The 27643-nt window shown below is 46.6% G+C and overlaps 1 protein-coding gene and 1 long non-coding RNA gene across 4 annotated transcripts; one reads left to right on the forward strand and one right to left on the reverse strand.

Moving 5' to 3' along the window:
- Positions 1-2452: 2452 nt before the first annotated feature.
- LOC118937634 lies at positions 2453-4209 on the forward strand. The gene is made up of 2 exons (XR_005034889.1): positions 2453-3803; positions 3843-4209. It is a non-coding gene; the product is annotated as an uncharacterized LOC118937634 (long non-coding RNA).
- Positions 4210-4972: 763 nt separating this feature from the next.
- Positions 4973-26048, reverse strand: LOC110537109 (serine/threonine-protein phosphatase 2B catalytic subunit gamma isoform). 3 transcript variants are annotated; one of them, XM_036937102.1, is made up of 13 exons: positions 25445-26048; positions 12054-12251; positions 11857-11981; positions 11457-11568; positions 10429-10574; positions 10032-10249; positions 9861-9955; positions 9600-9725; positions 9419-9496; positions 8486-8570; positions 8189-8286; positions 5794-5820; positions 4973-5268 (listed from the first exon to the last, which is right to left on the reverse strand). In XM_036937102.1, the coding sequence occupies exons 1-13, from the start codon at positions 25503-25505 to the stop codon at positions 5111-5113; spliced, it is 1527 nt and encodes a 508-aa protein (XP_036792997.1). In that variant the 5' UTR covers positions 25506-26048; the 3' UTR covers positions 4973-5110. The 3 variants fall into 3 exon arrangements, with proteins under 3 accessions (XP_036792997.1, XP_036792996.1, XP_036792999.1); XM_036937101.1 differs by having other exon boundaries at positions 4973-5277; XM_036937104.1 differs by lacking the exon at positions 5794-5820 and having other exon boundaries at positions 4973-5277.
- Between the last annotated feature and the right edge of the window lie 1595 nt (positions 26049-27643).

Consider the following 27643-nt stretch of genomic DNA (forward strand, 5'->3'; position numbering starts at 1 on the left):
CTAGGTCACTCCAGGACCTTGAGATGCTTCTTACGGAGCCACTCCTTAGTTGCCCTGGCTGTGTGTTTTGGGTCGTTGTCATGCTGGAAGACCCAGCCACGACCTATCTTCAATGCTCTTACTGAGGGAAGGAGGTTGTTGGCCAAGATCTCGCGATACATGGCCCCATCCATCCTCCCCTCAATACGGTGCAGTCATCCTGTCCACTTTGCAGAAAATCATCCCCAAAGAATGATGTTTCCACCTCCATGCTTCACAGTTGGGATGGTGTTCTTGGGGTTGTACTCATCCTTCTACTTCCTCCAAACACGGCGAGTGGAGTTTAGACCAAAATGCTATATTTTTGTCTCATCAGACCACATGACCTTCTCCCATTCCTCCTCTGGATCATGCAGATGGTCATTGGCAAACTTCAGACGGGCCTGGACATGCACTGGCTTGAGCAGGGGGACCTTGCGTGCGCTGCAGGATTTTAATCCATGACGGCGTAGTGTGTTACTAATGGTTTTCTTTGAGACTGTGGTCCCAGCTCTCTTCAGATCATTGACCAGGTCCTGCCGTGTAGTTCTGGGCTGATCCCTCACCTTCCTCATGATCATTGCTGCCCCACGAGGTGAGATCTTGCATGGAGACCCAGACCGAGGGTGATTGACCGTCATGTTGAACTTCTTCCATTTTCTAATAATTGCGCCAACAGTTGTTGCCTTCTCACCAAGCTGCTTGCCTATTGTCCTGTAGCCCATCCCAGCCTTCTGCAGGTCTACAATATTATCCCTGAAGTCCTTACACAGCTCCCTGGTCTTGGCCATTGTGGAGAGGTTGGAGTCTGTTTGATTGAGTGTGTGGACAGGTGTATTTTATACAGGCAACGAGTTCAAACAGGTGCAGTTAATACAGGTAATGAGTGGAGAAGAGGAGGGCTTCTTAAAGAAAAACTAACAGGTCTGTGAGAGCCGGAATTCTTACTGGTTGGTAGGTGATCAAATACTTATGTCATGCAAGAAAATGCAAATTAATTACTTAAAAATCATACAATGTGATTTTCTGGATTTTAGATTCCGTCTCTCACAGTTGAAGTGTACCTATGATAAAAATTACAGACCTCTACATGCTTTGTAAGTAGGAAAACCTGCAAAATCGGCAGTGTATCAAATACTTGTTCTCCCCACTGTAAGTATTCAGACCCTTTACTCAGTGTTTTGTTGAAGCACCTTTGGCAGTGATTATAGCCTTGAGTCTTCTTGGGTATGACACAACAAGCTTGGCACACCTGTATTTGGGGAGTTTCTCCCATTCTTCTCTGCAGATCCTCTCAAGTTCTTGTCAGGTTGAATGCACAGCTATTTTCAGGTCTCTCCAGAGATGTTCAATCGGTTTCAAGTCCAGGCTCTGGCTTTGCTACTCAAGGACATTCAGAGACTGGTCCCGAAGCCACTCCTGCATTGTCTTCGCTGTGTGCTTATGGTCGTTGTCCTGTTGGAAGGTGGACCTTTGCCCCAGTATGAGGCGCTGAACACTCTGGAGCAAGTTTTCATCAAGGATCTCTCTGTACTTTGCTCTGTTCATCTTTCTCTTGACCTTGACTAGTCTCCCAGTCCCTGTCGCTGAAAAACATCCCCACAGCATGATACTGCCACCACCATGCTTCACTGTTGGGATGGTATTGGCCAGGAGATGAGCAGTTCCTGGTTTCCTCCAGACGTGTTACTTGGCATTGAGGCCAAATAATTGGTTTCATCAGACCAGAGAATCTTGTTTCTCATGGTCAGAGTCTTTTAGGTGCCTTTTGGCAAACTCCAAGTGGGCTGTCATGTGCCTTTTACTGAGGAGTGGCTTCTGTCTGGCCACTCTACCATATTGGCCTGATTGGTGGAGTGCTGCAGAGATGGTTGTCCTTTTGGAAGGTTCTCCCATTTCCACAGAGGAACTCTGGAGCTCTGTCAGTGACCATCGGGTTCTTGGTCACCTCCCTGACCAAGGCCCTTCTCCTCTGATTACTCAGTATGTCCGGGAGGCCAGCTCTAGGAAGAGTGGTGGTAGTTCCAAACTTCTTCCATTTAAGAATGATGGAGGCCACTGTGTTCTTGGGAACCTTTAATGCTGCAGATGTTTTGGTACCCTTCCCCAGATCTGTGCCTCAACACAATCCTGTCTCGGAGCTCCACGGACAATTTCTTCAACCTCATGGCTTGGTTTTTGCTCTGACATGCACCGTCAACTGTGGGACCTTATATAGACAGGTGTGTGCCTTTCCAAATCATATCCAATCAATTGAATTTACCACAGGTGGACTCCAATAAAGTTGTAGAAACATCTCAAGTAAAATCAATGGAAACAGGTTGCACCTAAGCTCAATTTTGGGTCTCATAGCAAATGGTGTAAATAAGGTATTTCTGTTTTTAATTTTTAATAAATTGGCAACATTTCTAAAAACCTGATTTTGCTTTGTCGTTATGGGGTATTGTGTGTAGATTGAGTGGGAAAAACAATTTAATAAGGCTGTAATGTAACAAAATGTGGAGAAAGTCGAGGGGTCTGAATACTTTCCGAATGCACTGTGATTTGTTTTTACATGATTGATCGACCATGGTTCATGTTTTATAGAAATGTTGTTGTGTATTAGTAGCTTTTTATTCACGTTAATATATTTCCTGGTGTGAACCCATGACTGAGGTTGACAAATATTATTGTATTAATCTGAAAATGATTCTCTCAAAACAGAACAGCGATATTTTCGTGGTTATACTCAAATCAGAAACAGGCTCTAAGATCGTAGAAAAGATTCCTAGACCAGTAGGACATTCCTGGCATGAAGAACATCAGAAATGATTACCATTCTAAATCCCACCCAGAACAAGACCCGTAATCCCTACCTCCCAAACCTAGTGTATATGCTGAATTTGGAAAATGAATAAAATAAGTGTTGTATTATTTGTTTTAATTACATTTAACATATGACAACAAATCTAGCTGTATAGAAAACACTGTCCTTTGTCATTCAACAAATTCTACAAGGTAACAAAGGTGTTTCTTTTCAGTTTTTTATTGAATGGATACATCTACATAAATCAGAGGCCTCGCAGTACAAATACTTGCCCAAAAAAAGTTTTGAAATTCAGCTATTATGAAAAACCTTGATTAAACGATCTCTGTACATTCTGTGAGATATGTTGAGGAGCTGGAACAGAAGTCAGAAACAAGACGAGGCCCCATCGCCACTCACATACGCGTTAACCCCATTCTCTATTGACCCTCAATACCTCCACCCTTTAATACCGCCACCCATGCAAACACACACACTCCAAACAGCCTTCACTTATTCATCATCCAACAACCACCATCTTCCACACACTCTCAAACACCTTTCATTCATACCTCTCCCTCATACACGATCTAGCTTGTGCTTCTCCACTGTTAACAGACTGATGTCTTAGAGAGAAAACAAATCTCTCCCTCGCTGATCTAGGTATGAAGCCTAATTCGATTTTTCGTAAAAATAAAACAAAAACAGTCAATCACATTGAGAGACGGGAACATTTATAATGTACATATAATATAAATGTCAATACTCTTGTCACACTGTCATTGGCATTAGAAAGAATGGATTTAATGCAATGGTGGTTCAAACGGATTTCTCTTTTTTTATTCAAGTGCTCTTGCTTGCTCTTTTTGGGTGGGACACAGACACAGCGAAGGTACTTTATATCTTAGGCATCATAGCCTAGGTACATTATATACTATATATCTTAGGCATCATAGCCTAGGTACATTATATACTATATATCTTAGGCACCATAGCCTAGGTACATTATATACTATATATCTTAGGCACCATAGCCTAGGTACTTTATATCTTAGTAATGTTATCTAATATATAAAGTACCAAGGCAAAGACCTTTATATGAGTTGCAGCGTAGGTCTTCCTTTGCCAAGCACACAAATAGGTAAAAAGGTGGTGTGACTATTATCCCAATTATCAACTCAAAATTACAAAATGGATTTGCCTTTTATTTAATACGGCAGTGATGCCCCAGCCTAGGGACAGTCAATAAAGAAATGTACATTGTAGATTGAGTCGTCATGTATCATTTATAGAAATGTACAATGTAGATTAAATCATGTGTCATTTGTTCAGATCCACTGTTAGACTCCAATGACATTAGATTCATTCTAGATGATGAAATAAATAAACATGATGCTAGGACTGATTCTCTGGAGGCCAAGTAACAAAGACCCATCCTTACTGCACCTCAGAGAGAGAGGGGGAAGGAGGGAGGGATACAGAGAGCGGGAGGGAGGGACACAGAGCGGGAAGGAGGGAGGGATATAGAGAGCGGGAGGGAGGGATACAGAGAGCGGGAGGGAGGGAGGGATACAGAGAGCGGGAGGGAGGGAGGGATACAGAGAGCGGGAGGGAGGGAGGGATACAGAGAGCGGGAGGGAGGGAGGGAGGGAGGGATACAGAGAGCGGGAGGGAGGGAGGGATACAGAGGGAGGGAGGGAGGGATACGGAGGGATAGCGGGAGGGATACGGAGGGAGAGCGGGAGGGATACGGAGGGAGGGATACGGGAGGGAGGGATACGGAGGGAGAGCGGGAGGGAGGGAGGGATACAGAGGGAGGGAGGGAGGGATACGGAGGGATAGCGGGAGGGATACGGAGGGAGAGCGGGAGGGATACGGAGGGAGGGATACGGGAGGGAGGGATACGGGAGGGAGGGATACGGAGGGAGAGCGGGAGGGATACGGAGGGAGAGCGGGAGGGAGGGAGGGATACGGAGGGAGAGCGGGAGGGAGGGATACGGAGGGAGAGCGGGAGGGAGGGATACGGAGGGAGAGCGGGAGGGAGGGATACGGAGGGAGAGCGGGAGGGAGGGATACGGAGGGAGAGCGGGAGGGAGGGATACGGAGGGATACGGAGGGAGAGCGGGAGGGAGGGATACGGAGGGAGAGCGGGAGGGAGGGATACGGAGGGAGAGCGGGAGGGAGGGATACGGAGGGAGAGCGGGAGGGAGGGATACGGAGGGAAAGCGGGAGGGAGGGATACGGAGGGAGAGCGGGAGGAGGGAAAAATTCGAGCGGGAGGGATTCAGAGGGAGGTGGGCCAGATGCCTAGGCCTGTGTGTTGGTCCCGTTCTTGTTAGGTGGGCCACTGGCTGGGAGGTTGTTGGGAGGGGGAGGAGCATCTTGGCGAGGGGGCATCCGTTCATTGACCCTGTCCAGACCTCGGGCCTCCTCAAAGGACTGGATCTTATGCTGCGGGTTGAACCCTTGGATAGCTGGAGAGAGATGTGGAGTTTAGCATCAGTGCAGGATACAGCACAATACAGGGGGTTTGGTCTGACTCTTAGTAAGGGAGGTATGGGGGTGAAGAGGAAGATTTAGGATCTAATCTACAGTCTAGTAGGTACTAGGTAGTGGTTGGTAGGGGTAATAGAAGTATAGTCTAATATGGTCATGTTTAGTCTAATACATAAATTGTAGTTTGACATTGTAGACTTGAGGGGTTTGGTTGTTAGAAGGTTTTGGTAGTTAGAGGTAAGACACTTACTTCAAAAACATCAAGGCAGCATGGGCAAACAAACAACAGAGAAAAGGAGATTGAGACCAGGTGGAGGAGAGGGAGTGGAGCGAAGTCTCAGACTATTTGGTAAATGGCATAAATAGTCTGATACTTTAAAACTTCATGGTATGTCTCCTTAACTTAGTAATATGTATATAAACAACAATAATACACTCAAATTTTGGGAGGGAGGAAGAGAGATGGAGACAGAGATGAGAAATGACTTGCGTACCTCGTGCCTCTTCTGCCTGTACGGTAGCTGTGTAAGCGTGAGTAGTAGAGCCATGCCCAAAACATACAGAGAGAGAGTTAACATTACCAACAGACCCAGATCAGTGAGTTAAACATCTATAGTCAGTGAGTTGTTATCAATTCATTCAGTGGTAAACATCTATAGTCAGTGAGTTATCAATTTATTCATTGAGTGGTAAACATCTATAGTCAGTGAGTTGTTATCAATTCATTCAGTGGTAAACATCTATAGTCAGTGAGTTATCAATTTATTCATTGAGTGGTAAACATCTATAGTCAGTGAGTTGTTATCAATTCATTCAGTGGTAAACATCTATAGTCAGTGAGTTATCAATTTATTCATTGAGTGGTAAACATCTATAGTCAGTGAGTTGTTATCAATTCATTCAGTGGTAAACATCTATAGTCAGTGAGTTATCAATTTATTTATTCAGTGGTAAACATCTATAGTCAGTGAGATATCAATTTATTTATTCAGTGGTAAACATCTATAGTCAGTGAGTTATCAATGTATTTATTCAGAGTGGTAAACATCTATAGTCAGTGAGTTATCAATTTATTTATTCAGTGTTAAACATCTATAGTCAGTGAGATATCAATTTATTTATTCAGAGTGGTAAACATCTATAGTCAGTGAGATATCAATTTTTTATTCAGTGTTAAACATCTATAGTCAGTGAGATATCAATTTATTTATTCAGAGTGGTAAACATCTATAGTCAGTGAGATATCAATTTATTTATTCAGAGTGGTAAACATCTATAGTCAGTGAGATATCAATTTATTTATTCAGAGTGGTAAACATCTATAGTCAGTGAGATATCAATTTATTTATTCAGAGTGGTAAACATCTATAGTCAGTGAGATATCAATTTATTTATTCAGTGTTAAACATCTATAGTCAGTGAGATATCAATTTATTTATTCAGTGGTAAACATCTATAGTCAGTGAGATATCAATTTATTTATTCAGAGTTAAACATCTATAGTCAGTGAGTTGTTATCAATTCATTCAGTGGTAAACATCTATAGTCAGTGAGATATCAATTTATTTATTCAGTGTTAAACATCTATAGTCAGTGAGTTATCAATTCATTTATTCAGTGTTAAACATCTATAGTCAGTGAGTTATCAATTTATTTATTCAGTGGTAAACATCTATAGTCAGTGAGATATCAATTTATTTATTCAGTGTTAAACATCTATAGTCAGTGAGTTATCAATTTATTTATTCAGTGTTAAACATCTATAGTCAGTGAGTTATCAATTGATTTATTCAGTGGTAAACATCTATAGTCAGTGAGTTGTCAATTCATTCAGTGGTAAACATCTATAGTCAGTGAGTTATCAATTTATTTATTCAGTGGTAAACATCTATAGTCAGTGAGTTGTCAATTCATTCAGTGGTAAACATCTATAGTCAGTGAGTTATCAATTTATTTATTCAGTGTTAAACATCTATAGTCAGTGAGTTATCAATTTATTTATTCAGAGTGGTAAACATCTATAGTCAGTGAGATATCAATGTATTTATTCAGAGTGGTAAACATCTATAGTCAGTGAGTTATCAATTTATTTATTCAGTGTTAAACATCTATAGTCAGTGAGTTGTTATCAATTTATTTATTCAGTGTTAAACATCTATAGTCAGTGAGATATCAATTTATTTAGTCAGTGGTAAACATCTATAGTCAGTGAGATATCAATTTATTTATTCAGTGGTAAACATCTATAGTCAGTGAGTTGTTATCAATTTATTTATTCAGTGTTAAACATCTATAGTCAGTGAGTTGTTATCAATTTATTTATTCAGTGGTAAATATCTATAGTCAGTGAGTTATCAATTTATTTATTCAGAGTGGTAAACATCTATAGTCAGTGAGTTATCAATTTATTTATTCAGTGGTAAACATCTATAGTCAGTGAGTTATCAATTTATTTATTCAGTGGTAAACATCTATAGTCAGTGAGTTATCAATTTATTTATTCAGAGTGGTAAACATCTATAGTCAGTGAGTTGTTATCAATGCAGTCAGTCATACGATCATTCAACCCCAACCTCCCCAGCCCACTTCCCTCTGAAACGTGACACAGGAGTTACATATGACTGTGATTAGTGTAGAAAGGGGAATGTTCTGGGTTTAAGAGATTGATCAAGGTTTAAAGAGAATTCTGCAGGTTAGAGAATGTGGATTAGGGATAGGTGAGTGAGAGAGAGCCAGGGAGTGTGTGTGTGTGTGTGAGAGTCAGGGAGCCCGAGAGAGGGAGGGTTAAGTCTGTTGGTGGGTTTGAGTGCAGGCAAAGGATAAAACAATTCTCTCATGATGCAATAGTAGTTCAGGTGAGAGTGTGTGTGTGTAGGTGTGCATACGTACCGCTCTCCAGGGTCTGCCGTCCTCCAGACAGAACTCCCACAGGCAAGGCCCCAGTGGGGGTCAGCCCCTTCAGCTGTAACACACTCTCATTCTCCTCTCTGTCAACACACACATTCAGTTTCCAGAGTCAACAGCATGGTTGTTACAAGCGGGGCACCATACAAAGATTGGACTGGAAGCTGAACATAACCAAGTCCAGATAGAATCTGTCTGCAGGTCTTCTCATCAATGCATTTACAGTGGTTGATTACATCTAATCAATGAAACCAGAGAGAGTCAAACACGCGTGTACTGTACCTGAGCACAGAAAAGACACGGGCCATCTTCCCGATCGCTCGGATCTTATTCCTGATTACCTCCTTCCTCACAGCAGAAGTTCCAGCTGAGAGGGAGAGAAAGGTAGAGGGAGAGAAAACGAGAAAGCGAGAGAGAGAGGGAAAGAGGATTGAGAGAAAGAAGGTAGGAGAGAGGGAGAAAGAAGGGAGGAGAGAGGGAGAAAGAAGGGAGGAGAGAGGGAGAAAGAAGGGAGGAGAGAGGGAGAAAGAAGGGAGGAGAGAGGGAGAAAAAAGGGAGGAGAGAGGGAGAAAGAAGGGAGGAGAGAGGGAGAAAGAAGGGAGGAGAGAGGGAGAAAGAAGGGAGGAGAGAGGGAGAAAGAAGGGAGGAGAGAGGGAGAAAGAAGGTAGGAGAAAGAAGGGAGGAGAGAGGGAGAAAGAAGGGAGGAGAGAGGGAGAAAAAAGGGAGGAGAGAGGGAGAAAAAAGGGAGGAGAGAGGGAGAAAGAAGGGAGGAGAGAGGGAGAAAGAAGGGAGGAGAGAGGGAGAAAGAAGGGAGGAGAGAGGGAGAAAGAAGGGGGAGGTAACAGACTTGTGAAACATAACACACCGTCCGTGTTCAAGAGCATCCAGAACCGTGATGTATTATGGGTAAATGGATTTTTAGATCAGTCAGTCAACTTTAAAGTCTGCTGCAATGTCGAACGCGCCCACACACACAGCTCAGCTGATACTCAGCTGCCATGTGGCAACAATAGAGGCGTTGATAAATATCTGTTGTTGGATCCGTTAGGGGTGTGAACTCTATCACCTCTATTTTTGCTACACTGCACTTCAGTCAAAAACAACTTCACTTCCTTAAAGGTTTCATTTCCTCTTTGAAGAAACACGTTGCAACTATATCATCATTTTCATACATGGAAAGTCAATATGAAAGAGTTAAGTGTCTGTGTCTCTTACCCTCGCAGGTGTCGTCTCCTTCAGACATGAGCTCGTCATCAGAGCAGATGTTGAGCACGTTAACCAGCATCTCTGTCACTGTAGGAACACACACATTATCTCACACAGAGGTCAGTTTTGCAAAGGTAACAAGAAGCCCAAAGTTACTACACACCGTTATAACACACACATATACACTCACCCTTCTCGCCTACGAAGGGCAGAGACCAGGTGAAGACGTCCATGAAGTTGGGCAGCCAGTAGGGGTGTGGGGAGCAGTTGAACTGACGGATGTTCATCACGTTGTTCTCATACTTCAGCACCGCCGCTACAAGAACACACACACACGATCTACCCTGTGTTGCCATGGTTTCTACCTTGTTGCCATGGTTTCTACCTTGTTGCCATGGTTTCTACCTTGTTGTCATGGTTTCTAACGTGGGTAACCTTTGTGTTTGTTTACCTTTGTTGTTGTACACGTCCAGGTAATTCGGAGCAGAGAATATCGTGATCAGAGAAGGAAAACCCGTCGTCTGGCTTTTCCTGTACATTCTATACCTGGAATACACAGTTTATATCACAAAACAGTATCATACTACTATTATTATGAATTAATATTATTAATAATACTCACCCAGCGTCCTGGGCTTCATGTGCTCTTATTACTGACAGCAGATTATTGTTCATCAGAAAGTCACATACTGCTGGGTAACTGTAGAAGTAGGAGCAGCCTCGAACTGAGTTATGAGCAAAGTGTTCCTGGGTCTTCTCAGAGCCGTAGTCTTCTCCAGGGTCTGACCACAGCAGGTCACACATGGGTCCGAACGCAGGGGGCTCCTTAAACCGGTCCAGCTGGTCAGCACAGAGTTAAACACAGTGAATCTACAGGGTTAATCCGGTTAAACAGTTAAATAACGCAGGGTGCTCCTTATACCAGTCAAAACACTTAATATCATTGTCAGCTTCACCAGTTAAAACAATTAATAGAGTTAATCCAAAGCAGGTCAGGGGTTAGAGGTCAGGGGTCATACCTTGCGTATGTCGTCCAGACAGGTGATTTCGGGGCTCAGGCCTCCGTGGACACACAGGAACTGCTGGTTGAGGAGCGCAGCCAGGGGAAGGCAATCAAACGCCTCCATACACGCATCATACACACGCTCAGAGTACTTTATCTTACCTAGAACACAACAGAGAGGACATTATTATTACTATAAGACATACAGACACGCACCCACCCACAGAAACCCAGACACGCACCCACCCACAGAAACCCAGACACGCACCCACCCACAGAAACCCAGACACGCACCCACCCACAGAAACCCAGACACGCACCCACCCACAGAAACCCAGACACGCACCCACCCACAGAAACCCAGACACGCACCCACCCACAGAAACCCAGACACGCACCCACCCACAGAAACCCAGACACGCACCCACCCACAGAAACCCAGACACGCACACACCCACAGAAACCCAGACACGCACACACCCACAGAAACCCAGACACGCACACACCCACAGAAACCCAGACACGCATACACCCACAGAAACCCAGACACGCACACACCCACAGAAACCCAGACACGCACACACCCACAGAAACCCAGACACGCACACACCCACAGAAACCCAGACACGCACACACCCACAGAAACCCAGACACGCACACACCCACAGAAACCCAGACACGCACCCACCCACAGAAACCCAGACACGCACCCACCCACAGAAACCCAGACACGCACCCACCCACAGAAACCCAGACACTCACCCACCCACAGAAACCCAGACACGCACCCACCCACAGAAACCCAGACACGCACCCACCCACAGAAACCCAGACACGCACACACCCACAGAAACCCAGACACGCACCCACCCACAGAAACCCAGACACGCACCCACCCACACACAGGCACCGAAACCTGCACCCAACCACACAGGCACAGAAACCTGCACCCAACCACACAGGCACAGAAACCTGCACCAACCACACAGGCACAGAAATCTGCACCCACCCCCACACAGACACTAAATACACAGCACCACTCACACTCCTGTTTAAAGGTGAAGTACTCTGTGAGATGCCGGCACTCATGGTTTCCTCTGAGTAGGAACAGAGTGGTGGGGTGGTTGATCTTCAGTGTCCACAGGAACAACACACACTGAAGAGAACGAGAGAGTGAGTTCCATCTCATGTTGCTAACACTAGCTACGATCACGACAGCTAGAATGAAGGACAATAGATATGTAATATCATTAGAATACACTGGCTTAATCAGAACATAAGAGGGACACAAAACCCAATTGTGTGTGGGGTGGGGTTCGACGACAACTGGGTACTGTGCTGCTGACTATTTAAAGATGTGCTCCTAAGCCCTGCAACACAAGACCGGGTTACAGGCCACGGCTCTTAATGTTAGATGAAACAGCAGATGTAGAAACACACGGACCTCTATGCTGAAGTATCCTCGATCAACATAGTCCCCCAGGAACAGGTAGCGGGTGCTGCTGGGCGAGCCGCCCACCTCAAACAGCTTCATCAGGTCAAAGAACTGGCCATGGACATCCCCACACACTGCAACACACACACGAGTTAGAAGTCCATCTGTCAGAGAATGTTTGGGGTTAATAACAGGTCAGAGGTTACCTGTTATAGGTGCTTCCACCTCCAGCATGCATTTCTCTTGTCGCAGGATGTTGGCTCCATCAGTGATGATGCGAAGAGCTGCTTCCTCCTCCAGACGGCCCTCCTTAACAAGATGGGTCTTGAGCACCTCAACACTGGGCTTCCCGTCTACATACAGGTCCTTTACCGTCAGCTTGGAGCCAGGGGGGTAGGGCACCGCTACAAAGCAATACAACATTATTATAAAGAATATACACTACAAACACTAATTAACTAATGAATCTATCAAAAACCAGGACACACCTTCTAGCAGCTCTATTGGTTCATTAAAACCCAGGACACACCCTCTAGCATCTCTATTGGTTCATTAAAACCCAGGACACACCCTCTAGCAGCTCTATTGGTTCATTAAAACCCAGGACACACCCTCTAGCAGCTCTATTGGTTCATTAAAACCCAGGACACACCCTCGAGCAGCTCTATTGGTTCATTAAAACCCAGGACACACCCTCTAGCAGCTCTATTGGTTTATTAAAACCCAGGACACACCCTCTAGCAGCTCTATTGGTTTATTAAAACCCAGGACACACCCTCTAGCAGCTCTATTGGTTCATTAAAACTCAGGACACACCCTCTAGCAGCTCTATTGGTTTATTAAAACCCAGGACACACCCTCTAGCAGCTCTATTGGTTTATTAAAACCCTGGACACACCCTCTAGCAGCTCTATTGGTTTATTAAAACCCAGGACACACCCTCTAGCAGCTCTATTGGTTTATTAAAACCCTGGACACACCCTCTAGCAGCTCTATTGGTTTATTAAAACCCTGGACACACCCTCTAGCAGCTCTATTGGTTTATTAAAACCCTGGACACACCCTCTAGCAGCGCTATTGGTTTATTAAAACCCTGGACACACCCTCTAGCAGCTCTACTGGTTTATTAAAACCCTGGACACACCCTCTAGCAGCTCTATTGGTTTATTAAAACCCTGGACACACCCTCTAGCAGCTCTACTGGTTTATTAAAACCCTGGACACACCCTCTAGCAGCTCTACTGGTTTATTAAAACCCTGGACACACCCTCTGGAGGTCTCAGGGTGCCAATCCTTCCACATTAAAATGTGGTGGCTCTAGTCTAGAGATAGACAGTGTGTGTGTGTGTGTTGCATGGCTGAGTGACTGGGTAAAAATACAGTGTCATATTTGCAAGAGGACTGGCAGAAATCAGGAAGATCAGATTTGACTGGCAAAAAATCATCTGTATCGGTCTCCCTCCCTCTGGGCTATATTAAGTCCTAGTCACATAAATAGTCTACCATTCATTCATCAGAACCCCCTATTTTATATTACCGTCGGTGTGGTGCCAGGTATTGCATCCATAATTCCCTCTGAAAATAGCTAAAATACACTATTTCCAAAAGTATGCGGACACCTGCTCATCGAACATCTCATTACAAAATCATGGGCATTAATATGGAGTTGGTCCCCCTTTTGCTGCTATAAAAGCATCCACTTTTCTGGGAAGGCTTTCCACTAGATGTTGGAACATTGCTGCAGGGACTTGCTTCCATTCAGCCACAAGAGCATTAATGAGGTTGGGCACCGATGTTGGGGGATTGGGGCTGGCTCTCAGTCAGCGTTCCAATTCAAGAGCATTAATGAGGTTGGGCACCGATGTTGGGGGATTGGGGCTGGCTCGCAGTCAGCGTTCCAATTCAAGAGCATTAATGAGGTTGGGCACCGATGTTGGGGGATTGGGGCTGGCTCGCAGTCAGCGTTCCAATTCAAGAGCATTAATGAGGTTGGGCACCGATGTTGGGGGATTGGGGCTGGCTCTCAGTCAGCGTTCCAATTCAAGAGCATTAATGAGGTTGGGCACCGATGTTGGGGGATTGGGGCTGGCTCGCAGTCAGCGTTCCAATTCAAGAGCATTAATGAGGTTGGGCACCGATGTTGGGGGATTGGGGCTGGCTCTCAGTCAGCGTTCCAATTCAAGAGCATTAATGAGGTTGGGCACCGATGTTGGGGGATTGGGGCTGGCTCGCAGTCAGCGTTCCAATTCAAGAGCATTAATGAGGTTGGGCACCGATGTTGGGGGATTGGGGCTGGCTCACAGTCATTAATGAGGTTGGGCACCGATGTTGGGGGATTAGGGCTGGCTCTCAGTCAGCGTTCCAATTCAAGAGCATTAATGAGGTTGGGCACCGATGTTGGGTGATTAGGGCTGGCTCACAGTCATTAATGAGGTTGGGCACCGATGTTGGGGGATTAGGGCTGGCTCACAGTCATTAATGCGGTTGGGCACCGATGTTGGGGGATTAGGGCTGGCTCACAGTCATTAATGAGGTTGGGCACCGATGTTGGGGGATTAGGGCTGGCTCTCAGTCAGCGTTCCAATTCAAGAGCATTAATGAGGTTGGGCACCGATGTTGGGGGATTAGGGCTGGCTCACAGTCATTAATGAGGTTGGGCACCGATGTTGGGGGATTAGGGCTGGCTCACAGTCATTAATGAGGTTGGGCACCGATGTTGGGGGATTAGGGCTGGCTCACAGTCATTAATGAGGTTGGGCACCGATGTTGGGGGATTAGGGCTGGCTCACAGTCATTAATGAGGTTGGGCACCGATGTTGGGGGATTAGGGCTGGCTCACAGTCATTAATGAGGTTGGGCACCGATGTTGGGGGATTAGGGCTGGCTCACAGTCATTAATGAGGTTGGGCACCGATGTTGGGGGATTAGGGCTGGCTCACAGTCATTAATGAGGTTGGGCACCGATGTTGGGGGATTAGGGCTGGCTCACAGTCATTAATGAGGTTGGGCACCGATGTTGGGGGATTAGGGCTGGCTCTCAGTCATTAATGAGGTTGGGCACCGATGTTGGGGGATTAGGGCTGGCTCACAGTCATTAATGAGGTTGGGCACCGATGTTGGGGGATTAGGGCTGGCTCACAGTCATTAATGAGGTTGGGCACCGATGTTGGGGGATTAGGGCTGGCTCACAGTCATTAATGAGGTTGGGCACCGATGTTGGGGGATTAGGGCTGGCTCACAGTCATTAATGAGGTTGGGCACCGATGTTGGGGGATTAGGGCTGGCTCACAGTCATTAATGAGGTTGGGCACCGATGTTGGGGGATTAGGGCTGGCTCACAGTCATTAATGAGGTTGGGCACCGATGTTGGGGGATTAGGGCTGGCTCACAGTCATTAATGAGGTTGGGCACCGATGTTGGGGGATTAGGGCTGGCTCACAGTCATTAATGAGGTTGGGCACCGATGTTGGGGGATTAGGGCTGGCTCACAGTCATTAATGAGGTTGGGCACCGATGTTGGGGGATTAGGGCTGGCTCTCAGTCATTAATGAGGTTGGGCACCGATGTTGGGGGATTAGGGCTGGCTCTCAGCCATTAATGAGGTTGGGCACCGATGTTGGGGGATTAGGGCTGGCTCTCAGTCATTAATGAGGTTGGGCACCGATGTTGGGGGATTAGGGCTGGCTCACAGTCATTAATGAGGTTGGGCACCGATGTTGGGGGATTAGGGCTGGCTCTCAGTCATTAATGAGGTTGGGCACCGATGTTGGGGGATTAGGGCTGGCTCTCAGTCATTAATGAGGTTGGGCACCGATGTTGGGCGATTAGGGCTGGCTCTCAGTCATTAATGAGGTTGGGCACCGATGTTGGGGGATTAGGGCTGGCTCACAGTCATTAATGAGGTTGGGCACCGATGTTGGGGGATTAGGGCTGGCTCACAGTCATTAATGAGGTTGGGCACCGATGTTGGGGGATTAGGGCTGGCTCACAGTCATTAATGAGGTTGGGCACCGATGTTGGGGGATTAGGGCTGGCTCACAGTCATTAATGAGGTTGGGCACCGATGTTGGGGGATTAGGGCTGGCTCTCAGTCATTAATGAGGTTGGGCACCGATGTTGGGGGATTAGGGCTGGCTCACAGTCATTAATGAGGTTGGGCACCAATGTTGGGGGATTAGGGCTGGCTCTCAGTCAGCGTTCCAATTCAAGTTTCCAGTTTAAATGGAACATGAACAAGTAAAGTGAAATGATTTTCTTGCAAACTTAAAACCTAACAATGCAATAATCAATAACAATGTTTTACTAGAAAATACATGTGAAATACAAATAAATATGAAATACACAAAGTAAGCAAGCATACTATACACAGGAAATATATTTGTTAAATGTCAGATCCAATAGCATATTTCCATGTGCAGGAGTGATGGAGGTAGACATGTAAAGGGGTAAGGGAGCTAGGCAACAGGATCTAAGATAAACAGAGTAGCAGCAGCTTGCAAATGAGTGTGTGTGTGTGTGTGTGTGTGTTGGAGTAACAGTGTGTGTGTGTGTATGGGCCCTGTGAGTGTGCATAGAGTGAAATAAAAGGTCAATAAAGATACAAGGTAAACTCAGATAGTCTGTGTATATATTTTGTGAGCTATTTATCAGTCTTATTGCTTGGGGATAGAAGCTGTTCAAAAGCCTGTTGGTATCAGACTTGATGCACCGGTACCTCTTGCAATGCGGCAGAAGAGAAAATAGTTGGAGTCTGATTTTTCGGGGCTTCTTTTCACACCGCCTGATATAGAGGTCCTGGATGGCAGGGAGCTCGGCGCCAGTGATGTACTGGGATGTCCGCACAACCCTCTGTAGCTCCATGCGATCAAAGGCGGTGCTATTGCCATAGCAAGTAGTGATGCAGCCAGTCACTATGCTCTGAATGGTACAGCTGTAGAACCTTTTGAAGATTTGAGGGCCCGTGCCACATTTTTTCAACCTCCTGAGGGGTTAGGGGCATTGCGGTGCCTTTTTCACAACTGTGCGTGTGTGTTTGGACCATTAAGTCTTTAGTGATTTGGACATTGAGGTTGCAAAGGGATGTGCTCAGACTCAGAGTCCTAAGCTTGGTGACGAGCTTGAAGGGGACAATGGTGTTGAATGCTGAGCTGTAGTCACTGAACAGCATTCTCACATAGGTATTCCTCTTAACTACATGGAGAGCAATTGAGATTGCGTTGTCTATGGATCTGTTGGGGAGCTATGCAAATTGGAGTGGGTCTAGGGTGTCTGGGATGGTGGAGTTAATGTGTGCCATAACCAGCCTCTCAAAGTACTTCATGATTACAGAAGTGACCTCTACAGGGCGGTAGTCATTGTGGCATGAAGCCTTAGAGTTCTTGGGGGAAGGTTGTGGTCACCACAAAATGTGGGGATTACAGACTGGGACAAGGAGTGGTTTAAAATGATTGTGAATATGCCTGCAAGCTGTTCTGCGCATGCTCTGAGAACGAGCCCTGGAATACCGTCGGGGCACGCTGCCTTGTGAGCGTTGACCTGATTCATCCCAAAGGTGTTCAATGGGGTTGAGGCCAGGGATCTGTACAGACCAGTCAAATTCTTCCACACTGATCTTGACAAACCATTCTGCATGGACCTTGCTTAGTGCACGGGGGCATTGTCATGCTGGAACAGGAAAGGGCCTTCCCCAAACTGTTGCCATAAAGATGGAAGCACAGAATTGTCTAGAATATCATTGTATGCTGTAGTGTTAAAATGTCCCTTCACTGGAACTAAGGGGCCTAGCACGAACCATGAAAAACAGCCCCAGACAATTATTCCTCCTCCACCACCAAACTTTACAGTTGGCACTATGCATTCGGGCAGGTAGTGTTCTACTGGCATCTGCCAAACCCAGATTAGTCCGTTGGACTGCCAGATGGTGAAGCGTGATTCATCACTACAGAGAATGCGTGTCCTCTGCTCCAGAGTCCAATGGCGGCAAGCTTTACACCCCTCCAGCCGACACTTGGCATTGTGCATGGTGATTTTAGGCTTGTGTGTGGCTGCTCTGCCATGGAAACCCATTTCATGACGCTCCCAACGAACAGTTCATGTGCTGATGTTGCTTCCCGAGGCAGTTTGGAACTCGGTATTGAGTATTGCAACCAAGGAGACGATTTATGCTTCAGCACTCGGCGGTCCCATTCTGTGGCCTAACACTTCGTGGCTGACCCGTTGTTGCTCCTAGATGTGTCCACTTCTCAATAACAGCATTTACAGTTGACCATGTGAGCTCTAACAGGGCAGAAATTTTACTAACTGACTTGTTGGAAAGGTGGCATCCTATGATGGTGCCACATTGAATGTCACAGAGCTCTTCAGTAAGGCCATTCTACTGCCAATGTTTGTCTATGGAGATGTGCTCGATTTTATACACCTGTCAGCAACGGGTGTGGCTGAATTAGCCAAATCCACTAATTTAAAAGGGGTGTCCACATACTTTTGTATATATAGTGTATTTCTTCCCTCCATCTCTCTACCTCTATCCCACCCTCTGCCCAGTTAGTGTAACATTTCAGACTGAGCCAATCATGTCACACTAAAGGTTCATCTTATCTAACCCATACGCCACATAGTCCACACACACATACTGGTTCATCATATCACACTACACACACTAATCCCGGGCAGCTCCTGTATACGCTAGGGCCCAGGGCAAAAAAAGGGCCCATAGACAGTATCATTACACAGGCAGAGCGATGCAGCTGGCTGGCCTGATCAGGTTACCATCGGTAACTAAGTCAAAAGGTCAAAACGTCAACCCTCAGAGAGCACTGACAACACACACGCCTCTGACAAAAACTGATTATTGATCGCAGCGAATTACACTTAAAAACATGTAAAATGTTGGTCCCATGTTTCATGAGCTGAAATAAAAGATCCCAGAAATGTTCCATCTGCACAAAAAGCTTATTTCTCTCAAATGTTGTGCACACGTTTTTTTTAAGCTATCTGTGACCAACCGATGCATATCTGTATTCCAGTTCATGTGAAACCCATAGATTAGGGCCTAATGAATTGATTTCAAATGACTGACTTCCTTTTATGAACTATAACTCTTTAATCCTTAATGGTGAATCTGCCACATTACAACAAAGAAGTTATTGCAAACAACCAACACTGTGTTTCCCCCTCGGACATCATTGCATGTGCTATTGAAGCACACAATATTTACTGGGGGGGGAAGAAATGTTGCGTCACTCCTCAGCTCGGCAACAATAACAATGGTGGTGGGGGCGAACAGTGGCACTGTTTCCCAATACTGCGGATTCCATCTCTAAAGGCATAGGTTGCTTTCTTTTGACAAACAACGGTGTGCAACTAATCAACAATATTAGCATGAGAGATGTGTTCTGACAAAATTAATGGATTCTATTGTAATACCAATTTATCATCACCTCCATGCTGCCACTGTTTGGGTACACAGAGAAGGCATCTCTTTTAATAAACCTGATTGGCCTAAAAAGCAGTTTGTTAAATGGTTGAAAGTAATAAGATTACATTTTGGCCTATTCTAATTTGATGTAGGGAATGGGATATAAATAAGTTGTTTTTGTGACCAGTAGACCTAATTGGTTAGCGTAAATTACAAACAAAGCAATTGGGGGGAAAATGTGTGAATCTTCTAGTGGTTTAGATCTGCCTTGGTAGGCTTCCACACGGACTCATTTCTCTTCAAAAGTTGGCAAAACAACATTTGGTGCAACAGGCCTAGGCCTATTCAAAATTAAGCAAGCACAGGCATGCTAGATCTATTGAATGTACAGTTGGCCCAGAACAGAGCAGCTGGCCCTTAAATGTACACGGAGGGCTAATATCAAGAACATGCATGTCAAACTCTCCTGACAGAGTTGAGAGATTGACTGCATTACTACTTGTCTTTGTGACAGGTATTGACGTGTTAAAAGTGCCGAACTGTCTGTTCAAACATCTAACACAAAGCTAACACACAGCTTAGACACCCCACACACCCGACAAGACATGTCACCAGTGGTCTCTTCATAATCCCCAAGTCCAGAACAGAGGCAGGGAAACGCACAGTACTACATACAACTCTATTCCACATCAAGTAACTCAAGTTAGCAGTAAAATTCCACACACACAAAAAAAAGACAACGCGGACTGTGGACACACATTGTATTGTTGTAATATTTGACATATTATGTTCTAAATGTGTAATGGTGGAGCAGTGTAAATTTGTACAGTGCACAATGTCTTGTCTGATGTAGACTATTGTTTTGTTCGGACCCCGGGAAGAGTAGCGGCTGCTTTGGCAGCATCTGATGGGGATCCCAATAAAATACTAAATGAGGGTAATGTCTACCGGTAATGTCAGCAGATGAACCTAATTTGACTTGTTACACAATTGACATGCCATTAAATGTTTTTTTCCATTTAATTTCATGTTTACTATGTCAGCTAAAAGCTGAATTACAGTAACACATACAATAAACAGATTTAAATGACTAAGATACAACAACATCTAAATGTCAGGGAGTTGAGACAAGAATGGAGGTTGACCGATATGAACGGTGGAGGGAGGAGGGAGGGAAAGGGGTGTATCTTGGTCAGTGACAGCCACAGCGAGGGGAGTATCTTGGTCAGTGACAGCCACAGCGAGGGGAGTATCTTGGTCAGTGACAGCCACAGCGAGGGGTGTATCTTGGTCAGTGACAGCCACAGCGAGGGGAGTATCTTGGTCAGTGACAGCCACAGCGAGGGGAGTATCTTGGTCAGTGACAGCCACAGCGAGGGGAGTATCTTGGTCAGTGACAGCCACAGCGAGGGGAGTATCTTGGTCAGTGACAGCCACAGCGAAGGGAATATCTTGGTCAGTGACAGCCACAGCGAAGGGAATATCTTGGTCAGTGACAGCGAGGGGAGTATCTTGATCAGTGACAGCCACAGCGAGGGGAGTATCTTGGTCAGTGACAGCCACAGCGAGGGGAGTATCTTGGTCAGTGACAGCGACAGCGAGGGGAGTATCTTGGTCAGTGACAGCCACAGCGAGGGGAGTATCTTGGTCAGTGACAGCCACAGCGAGGGGAGTATCTTGGTCAGTGACAGCCACAGCGAGGGGAGTATCTTGGTCAGTGACAGCCACAGCGAGGGGAGTATCTTGGTCAGTGACAGCGACAGCGAGGGGAGTATCTTGGTCAGTGACAGCCACAGCGAGGGGAGTATCTTGGTCAGTGACAGCCACAGCGAGGGGAGTATCTTGGTCAGTGACAGCCACAGCGAAGGGAATATCTTGGTCAGTGACAGCGAGGGGAGTATCTTGGTCAGTGACAGCGAGAGGAGTATCTTGGTCAGTGACAGCGAGAGGAGTATCTTGGTCAGTGACAGCGACAGCGAGGGGAGTATCTTGGTCAGTGACAGCCACAGCGAGGGGTGTATCTTGGTCAGTGACAGCCATAGCGAAGGGAATATCTTGGTCAGTGACAGCGAGGGGAGTATCTTGGTCAGTGACAGCGAGAGGAGTATCTTGGTCAGTGACAGCGACAGCGAGAGGAGTATCTTGGTCAGTGACAGCGACAGCGAGGGGTGTATCTTGTTCAGTGACAGCCACAGCGAGGGGTATATCTTGGTCAGTGACAGCCATAGCGAAGGGAATATCTTGGTCAGTGACAGCGAGGGGAGTATCTTGGTCAGTGACAGCGAGAGGAGTATGTTGGTCAGTGACAGCGAGAGGAGTATCTTGGTCAGTGACAGCGACAGCGAGGGGAGTATCTTGGTCAGTGACAGCGACAGGTGTATCTTGTTCAGTGACAGCCACAGCGAGGGGTATATCTTGGTCAGTGACAGCCACAGCGAGGGGAGTATCTTGGTCAGTGACAGCGAGGGGAGTATCTTGGTCAGTGACAGCGACAGCGAGGGGAGTATCTTGGTCAGTGACAGCGAAGGGAGTATCTTGGTCAGTGACAGCCACAGCGAGGGGAGTATCTTGGTCAGTGACAGCCACAGCGAGGGGAGTATCTTGGTCAGTGACAGCCACAGCGAGGAGAGTATCTTGGTCAGTGACAGCCACAGCGAGGAGAGTATCTTGGTCAGTGACAGCCACAGCGAGGGGTGTATCTTGGTCAGTGACAGCGAGGGGTGTATCTTGGTCAGTGACAGCCACAGCGAAGGGAATATCTTGGTCAGTGACAGCGAGGGGAGTATCTTGGTCAGTGACAGCGACAGCGAGGGGAGTATCTTGGTCAGTGACAGCCATAGCGAAGGGAATATCTTGGTCAGTGACAGCCACAGCGAAGGGAATATCTTGGTCAGTGACAGCAAGGGGTGTATCTTGGTCAGTGACAGCGACAGCGAGGGGAGTATCTTGGTCAGTGACAGCGACAGCGAGAGGAGTATCTTGGTCAGTGACAGCGAGGGGTGTATCTTGTTCAGTGACAGCCACAGCGAGGGGAGTATCTTGGTCAGTGACAGCGAGGGGAGTATCTTGGTCAGTGACAGCGAGAGGAGTATGTTGGTCAGTGACAGCGAGAGGAGTATCTTGGTCAGTGACAGCGACAGCGAGGGGAGTATCTTGGTCAGTGACAGCGAGAGGAGTATCTTGGTCAGTGACAGCCACAGCGAGGGGAGTATCTTGGTCAGTGACAGCCACAGCGAGGGGTATATCTTGGTCAGTGACAGCCATAGCGAAGGGAATATCTTGGTCAGTGACAGCGAGGGGAGTATCTTGGTCAGTGACAGCGAGAGGAGTATGTTGGTCAGTGACAGCGAGAGGAGTATCTTGGTCAGTGACAGCGACAGCGAGGGGAGTATCTTGGTCAGTGACAGCGACAGGTGTATCTTGTTCAGTGACAGCCACAGCGAGGGGTATATCTTGGTCAGTGACAGCGAGGGGAGTATCTTGGTCAGTGACAGCCACAGCGAGGGGAGTATCTTGGTCAGTGACAGCCACAGCGAGGGGAGTATCTTGGTCAGTGACAGCCACAGCGAGGAGAGTATCTTGGTCAGTGACAGCCACAGCGAGGGGTGTATCTTGGTCAGTGACAGCGAGGGGTGTATCTTGGTCAGTGACAGCCACAGCGAAGGGAATATCTTGGTCAGTGACAGCGAGGGGAGTATCTTGGTCAGTGACAGCGAGAGGAGTATCTTGGTCAGTGACAGCGACAGCGAGGGGTGTATCTTGGTCAGTGACAGCGAGGGGAGTATCTTGGTCAGTGACAGCGAGGGGAGTATCTTGGTCAGTGACAGCGACAGCGAGGGGAGTATCTTGGTCAGTGACAGCGAGGGGAGTATCTTGGTCAGTGACAGCGACAGCGAGGGGTGTATCTTGGTCAGTGACAGCCACAGCGAGGGGAGTATCTTGGTCAGTGACAGCGACGGGTGTATCTTGGTCAGTGACAGCCACAGCGAGGGGAGTATCTTGGTCAGTGACAGCGAGGGGTGTATCTTGGTCAGTGACAGCCACAGCGAGGGGAGTATTTTGGTCACAGTTGCAGCCAGGGAGGTCAGTGGGCATAGAGTCAAGCTTGGTCAGTGACAGCGACAGGTGTATCTTGTTCAGTGACAGCCACAGCGAGGGGTATATCTTGGTCAGTGACAGCGAGGGGAGTATCTTGGTCAGTGACAGCCACAGCGAGGGGAGTATCTTGGTCAGTGACAGCCACAGCGAGGGGAGTATCTTGGTCAGTGACAGCCACAGCGAGGAGAGTATCTTGGTCAGTGACAGCCACAGCGAGGGGTGTATCTTGGTCAGTGACAGCGAGGGGTGTATCTTGGTCAGTGACAGCCACAGCGAAGGGAATATCTTGGTCAGTGACAGCGAGGGGAGTATCTTGGTCAGTGACAGCGAGAGGAGTATCTTGGTCAGTGACAACGACAGCGAGGGGTGTATCTTGGTCAGTGACAGCGAGGGGAGTATCTTGGTCAGTGACAGCGAGGGGAGTATCTTGGTCAGTGACAGCGACAGCGAGGGGAGTATCTTGGTCAGTGACAGCGAGGGGAGTATCTTGGTCAGTGACAGCGACAGCGAGGGGTGTATCTTGGTCAGTGACAGCCACAGCGAGGGGAGTATCTTGGTCAGTGACAGCGACAGCGAGGGGTGTATCTTGGTCAGTGACAGCCACAGCGAGGGGAGTATCTTGGTCAGTGACAGCGAGGGGTGTATCTTGGTCAGTGACAGCCACAGCGAGGGGAGTATTTTGGTCACAGTTGCAGCCAGGGAGGTCAGTGGGCATAGAGTCAAGCTGTAGGCCTATGTATGAGTGAGTGTGTGCGTGTTTAGCCCAGTGCTGTCTGTAGGATGGTTAACCTGGCGGCATCAGAGAGGCAGGTTTAATGACCTCAGCAGCTTGATGCTCCTAACCCACTGAGCCTGTCACACACACACACACACACATACGTTGGGTCCACAACAAAGTACATTGTCTTAAAGAACAAGGTCATCACAGTTCTTGGAGCTCCTCAATCCTACGTGGTCCTCTTCACTCCCTGTGGAGCGTAAGGCCTTACCCTCAGTCCTGTTGTTGTTTTCATAACATAGACCAGGGTTACAGTTAGATCAGGCAGCATACAGTAAGCCTACCTGCTACCATTCATAAATACCTGCTACAGTGTAGACAGAGCAGTGGCTATGCACTGTTAGGCTTGCCATTTACATGCTGCACAAGTCCATTACAAATTTCAAATAGAAGCTGATATTTCGAAAGCAAATGTTGCAAGTTGGTAGCAATACCCCCCACACCCCAATAGGCCACCCAGGTTGTAAATCAAAAGACCCGCTCCATGCCACTCAATCCACATTCAGCATATGCCGCAGGGGCCCTGGTTGTGTGTGTATGCTGTGGTATAACCCACCAGTGCGCGCACACACACACACACATCAAAAGAGGTTGGTGGCATCATGGGGAGGACAGGATCGTGGTAATGGCTGGAGCGGAATTGGTGGAATGGTACCAAATACATTAAACATATGGCTTCCATGTGTTTGATGCCATTCCATTTGTTCCCTTCCAGACATTATTATGAGCCGTCCTCCCCTCAGCAGCCTCCACTGACACACACACTTTCTCGCCTCACTGGTCTACTGACCCAGACACACATCAAACAGACAGACAAGACACTTGAGAACACACACGCTTATTTCAGTTCAGTCAGTGTGACAGTCAGATAAAACTAAAAATATAATCTAAGTAGGAGTCTCAAAAACATGACTATCTAGCTAGTTTGTTACAACAAGATTGATGGCAAAATCTAAGTTATTTGAGGTAAAATATTTATTAGCTTGCTATTATACTTTATTCTCTCACGACGTGTCATCCAAGTGCTGCAGACTAGCAACCTAACTAGGGAAGCTAGCTTGTAAATGAACAAACCATTAACATTATCCCACTTGTTCCAGCAAGCCAAATACGATGAGCACCTGAACGATCTAAGTAGCTTGCTAACGTTAGTTGGCACGAAGCATCTTGTCGGTATCGGTGCATCTACAGCCAATTAAGCTAGTTAGCTTGATCGCTAGCTAGCTGTTTTCATCGCGAATTAGCTTCTAGCCAACTTCCTGCAACCACTTGCTGAATTAATAGAGATACAATTGCATAGCTACCTTTAATGGGCCGATCGGTGGTGGACAGTTTGGTTGGTGTTTGGTCTTTCGTCACCGACATCTCGGCGTATCTTCCCCAGGAGGAACCAGTTAGCTAATGGTGTGAATTCCAAGGCGTAGCTAGCAGGCTAGCTAGTGAAATGAACTAGCCGTGCTAGCTAGCTACCTCCAACAGCACCTCTGGATCCGCAGCCGTCCTCTCCGGCAGGGGGTTAGCAGACTAGGGAAATGCAGATCAACTGGGCAGGAACGTAATTTAGCTAGCTAGATGTGGGGAGGGAGGGGGAGGGGGGGGGTCACTTTAACCACTAAATGAAAGCTTTCTTCCTGCCTTGTCGAGCCAGAGGTAGCTAGTAAACCAACTGCTGTCAAATTATCTGTCAGATGAACAGACTGCTCCGGTCCAGGAAAAGGTTTCCAACCGATCTCTGTTTTCTCTGGTTTACACACCGCAGCTCAATTCATGTCTTAATTTCATCTGCTTCTTCTTGGCTGTACCTAATCTGATCCAGGCCTCTAGTTTGGGGTTTTAGTCGTGATCAAATATATCGTCCAGACTGCTGTAGGATTACTGTAGCAATCCACCACAAACGGATTTCCTACAACATGGCCGTGTCTGTCAAACGCATGGTATTGTGGGTAGTGTAGTATTATTGTCATGCCCCGACACCTGTGGGACACACCTGTCCACATAACTGTCTGCTTGTAGGCCGCCTATACAGACACATAAACACACACACATTTTATCTCAATAGCAACAAATATACTGTTTCCTTGAGGTCAAGACCCTTGGTGCACACTGTTGAGCCTGTTGAACCTTTATTTAACTAGGCATGTCAGTTAAGAACACATTCTTATTTACAATGACAACCTACTAAAAGGCCAAAGGCCTCCTGCGGGGATGGGGGTGAGATAAAAAATAAAAAATAAAAATATAGGACAAAACACACATCACAACAAGAAAGACACCACAACACTACATAAAGAGAGACCTAAGACAACATAACATGGCAGCAACACATGACAACACAGTATGGTAGCAACACAACATGACAACATGGTATCAACATAACATGGCAGCAGCACAACATGGAAGCAGCACAAAACATGGTACAACAGTTTGTCTTTTAGTCAATGTACTTTTTGAACACTAGATGTCAATAGCCACTAGTGATATACAATAACAGTGAAATGTACATTGCCAAAAGTATGTGGACACCACTTCAAATTAGTGGATTCGGCTATTTCAGTCACACCCATTGCTGACAGGTGTATAAAATCGAGAACACAGCCATGCAATCTCCATAGACAAACACTGACAGTAGAATGGCCCGAACTGAAGAGCTCAGTGACTTTCAACGAATCTGGGGTGTCTGTCCTGTATTTGAGGGATGTGGGAGGGATCGGGAGACATTTGTTGCCACCTTTCCAGCAAGTCAGTTTGTCAAATGTCTGCCCAGCTAGAGCTGCCCTGGTGAGCTGTAAGTGCTATAATTGTGAAGTGGAAATGTCTAGGAGCAACAACGGCTCAACCGCAAAGTAGTAGGCCACACAAGCTCACAGAACGGGACTGCCACGTAATGCGTAAAAATCGTCTGTCCTTGGTTGCAACACTCACTACCAAGATCGAAACTGCATCTGGAAGCAACATCAACATAATGACTGTTAATCGGGAGATTCAGTAAATGGGTTTCCATGGCCAAGCAACCACACACAAGCCTAATATCAAGAGTTGGCTGGAGGGGTGTAAAGCTTGCCACCATTGGACTCTGGAGAAGTGGAAGCACATTCTCTGGAGTGATGAATCACACCTCATCTGGCAGTCCGATGGACTAATCTGTGTTTGGCGGATGCCAGCAGAACGCTACCTGCCTGAATGCATAGTGCCAACTTTAAAGTTTGGTGGAGGAGGAATAATGGTCTGGGGCTGATTTTCATGGTTCGGGCTAAGCCCCTTAGTTCAAGTGAAGGGAAATCTTAACACTACAACATTCAATAACATTCTAGACAATTCAATGCTTCCAACTTTATGGCAACTGTTTGGGGAAGGCCCTTTCCTGTTCCAGCATGACAATGCCCCCGTGCACAAAGCGAATTCCATACAAAAACGGTTTGTCGAGATTGGTGTGGAAGAACTTGACTGGCCTGCACAGAGCCCTGACATCAACCCCATCGAACATCTTTAGTATGAATTGGAAC

The sequence above is a fragment of the Oncorhynchus mykiss genome, chromosome 12 (genome assembly GCF_013265735.2).
Source record: "Oncorhynchus mykiss isolate Arlee chromosome 12, USDA_OmykA_1.1, whole genome shotgun sequence".
Lineage (NCBI taxonomy): Eukaryota > Metazoa > Chordata > Actinopteri > Salmoniformes > Salmonidae > Oncorhynchus > Oncorhynchus mykiss.

What these genes read in the sequence shown, in the direction of transcription:
- LOC110537109 (XM_036937101.1), bottom strand. Translation starts at nt 25,505, where the DNA reads ATGTCGGTGACGAAAGACCAAACACCAACCAAACTGTCCACCACCGAT. An exon ending in CATGAAGCCCAGGACGCTGG is followed by an intron (nt 9,956 to 10,031) that starts GTGAGTATTATT and finishes TGTGTATTCCAG; the next exon opens with GTATAGAATGTACAGGAAAA. An exon ending in CGTGTCTTTTCTGTGCTCAG is followed by an intron (nt 8,287 to 8,485) that starts GTACAGTACACG and finishes GTGTGTTGACAG; the next exon opens with AGAGGAGAATGAGAGTGTGT.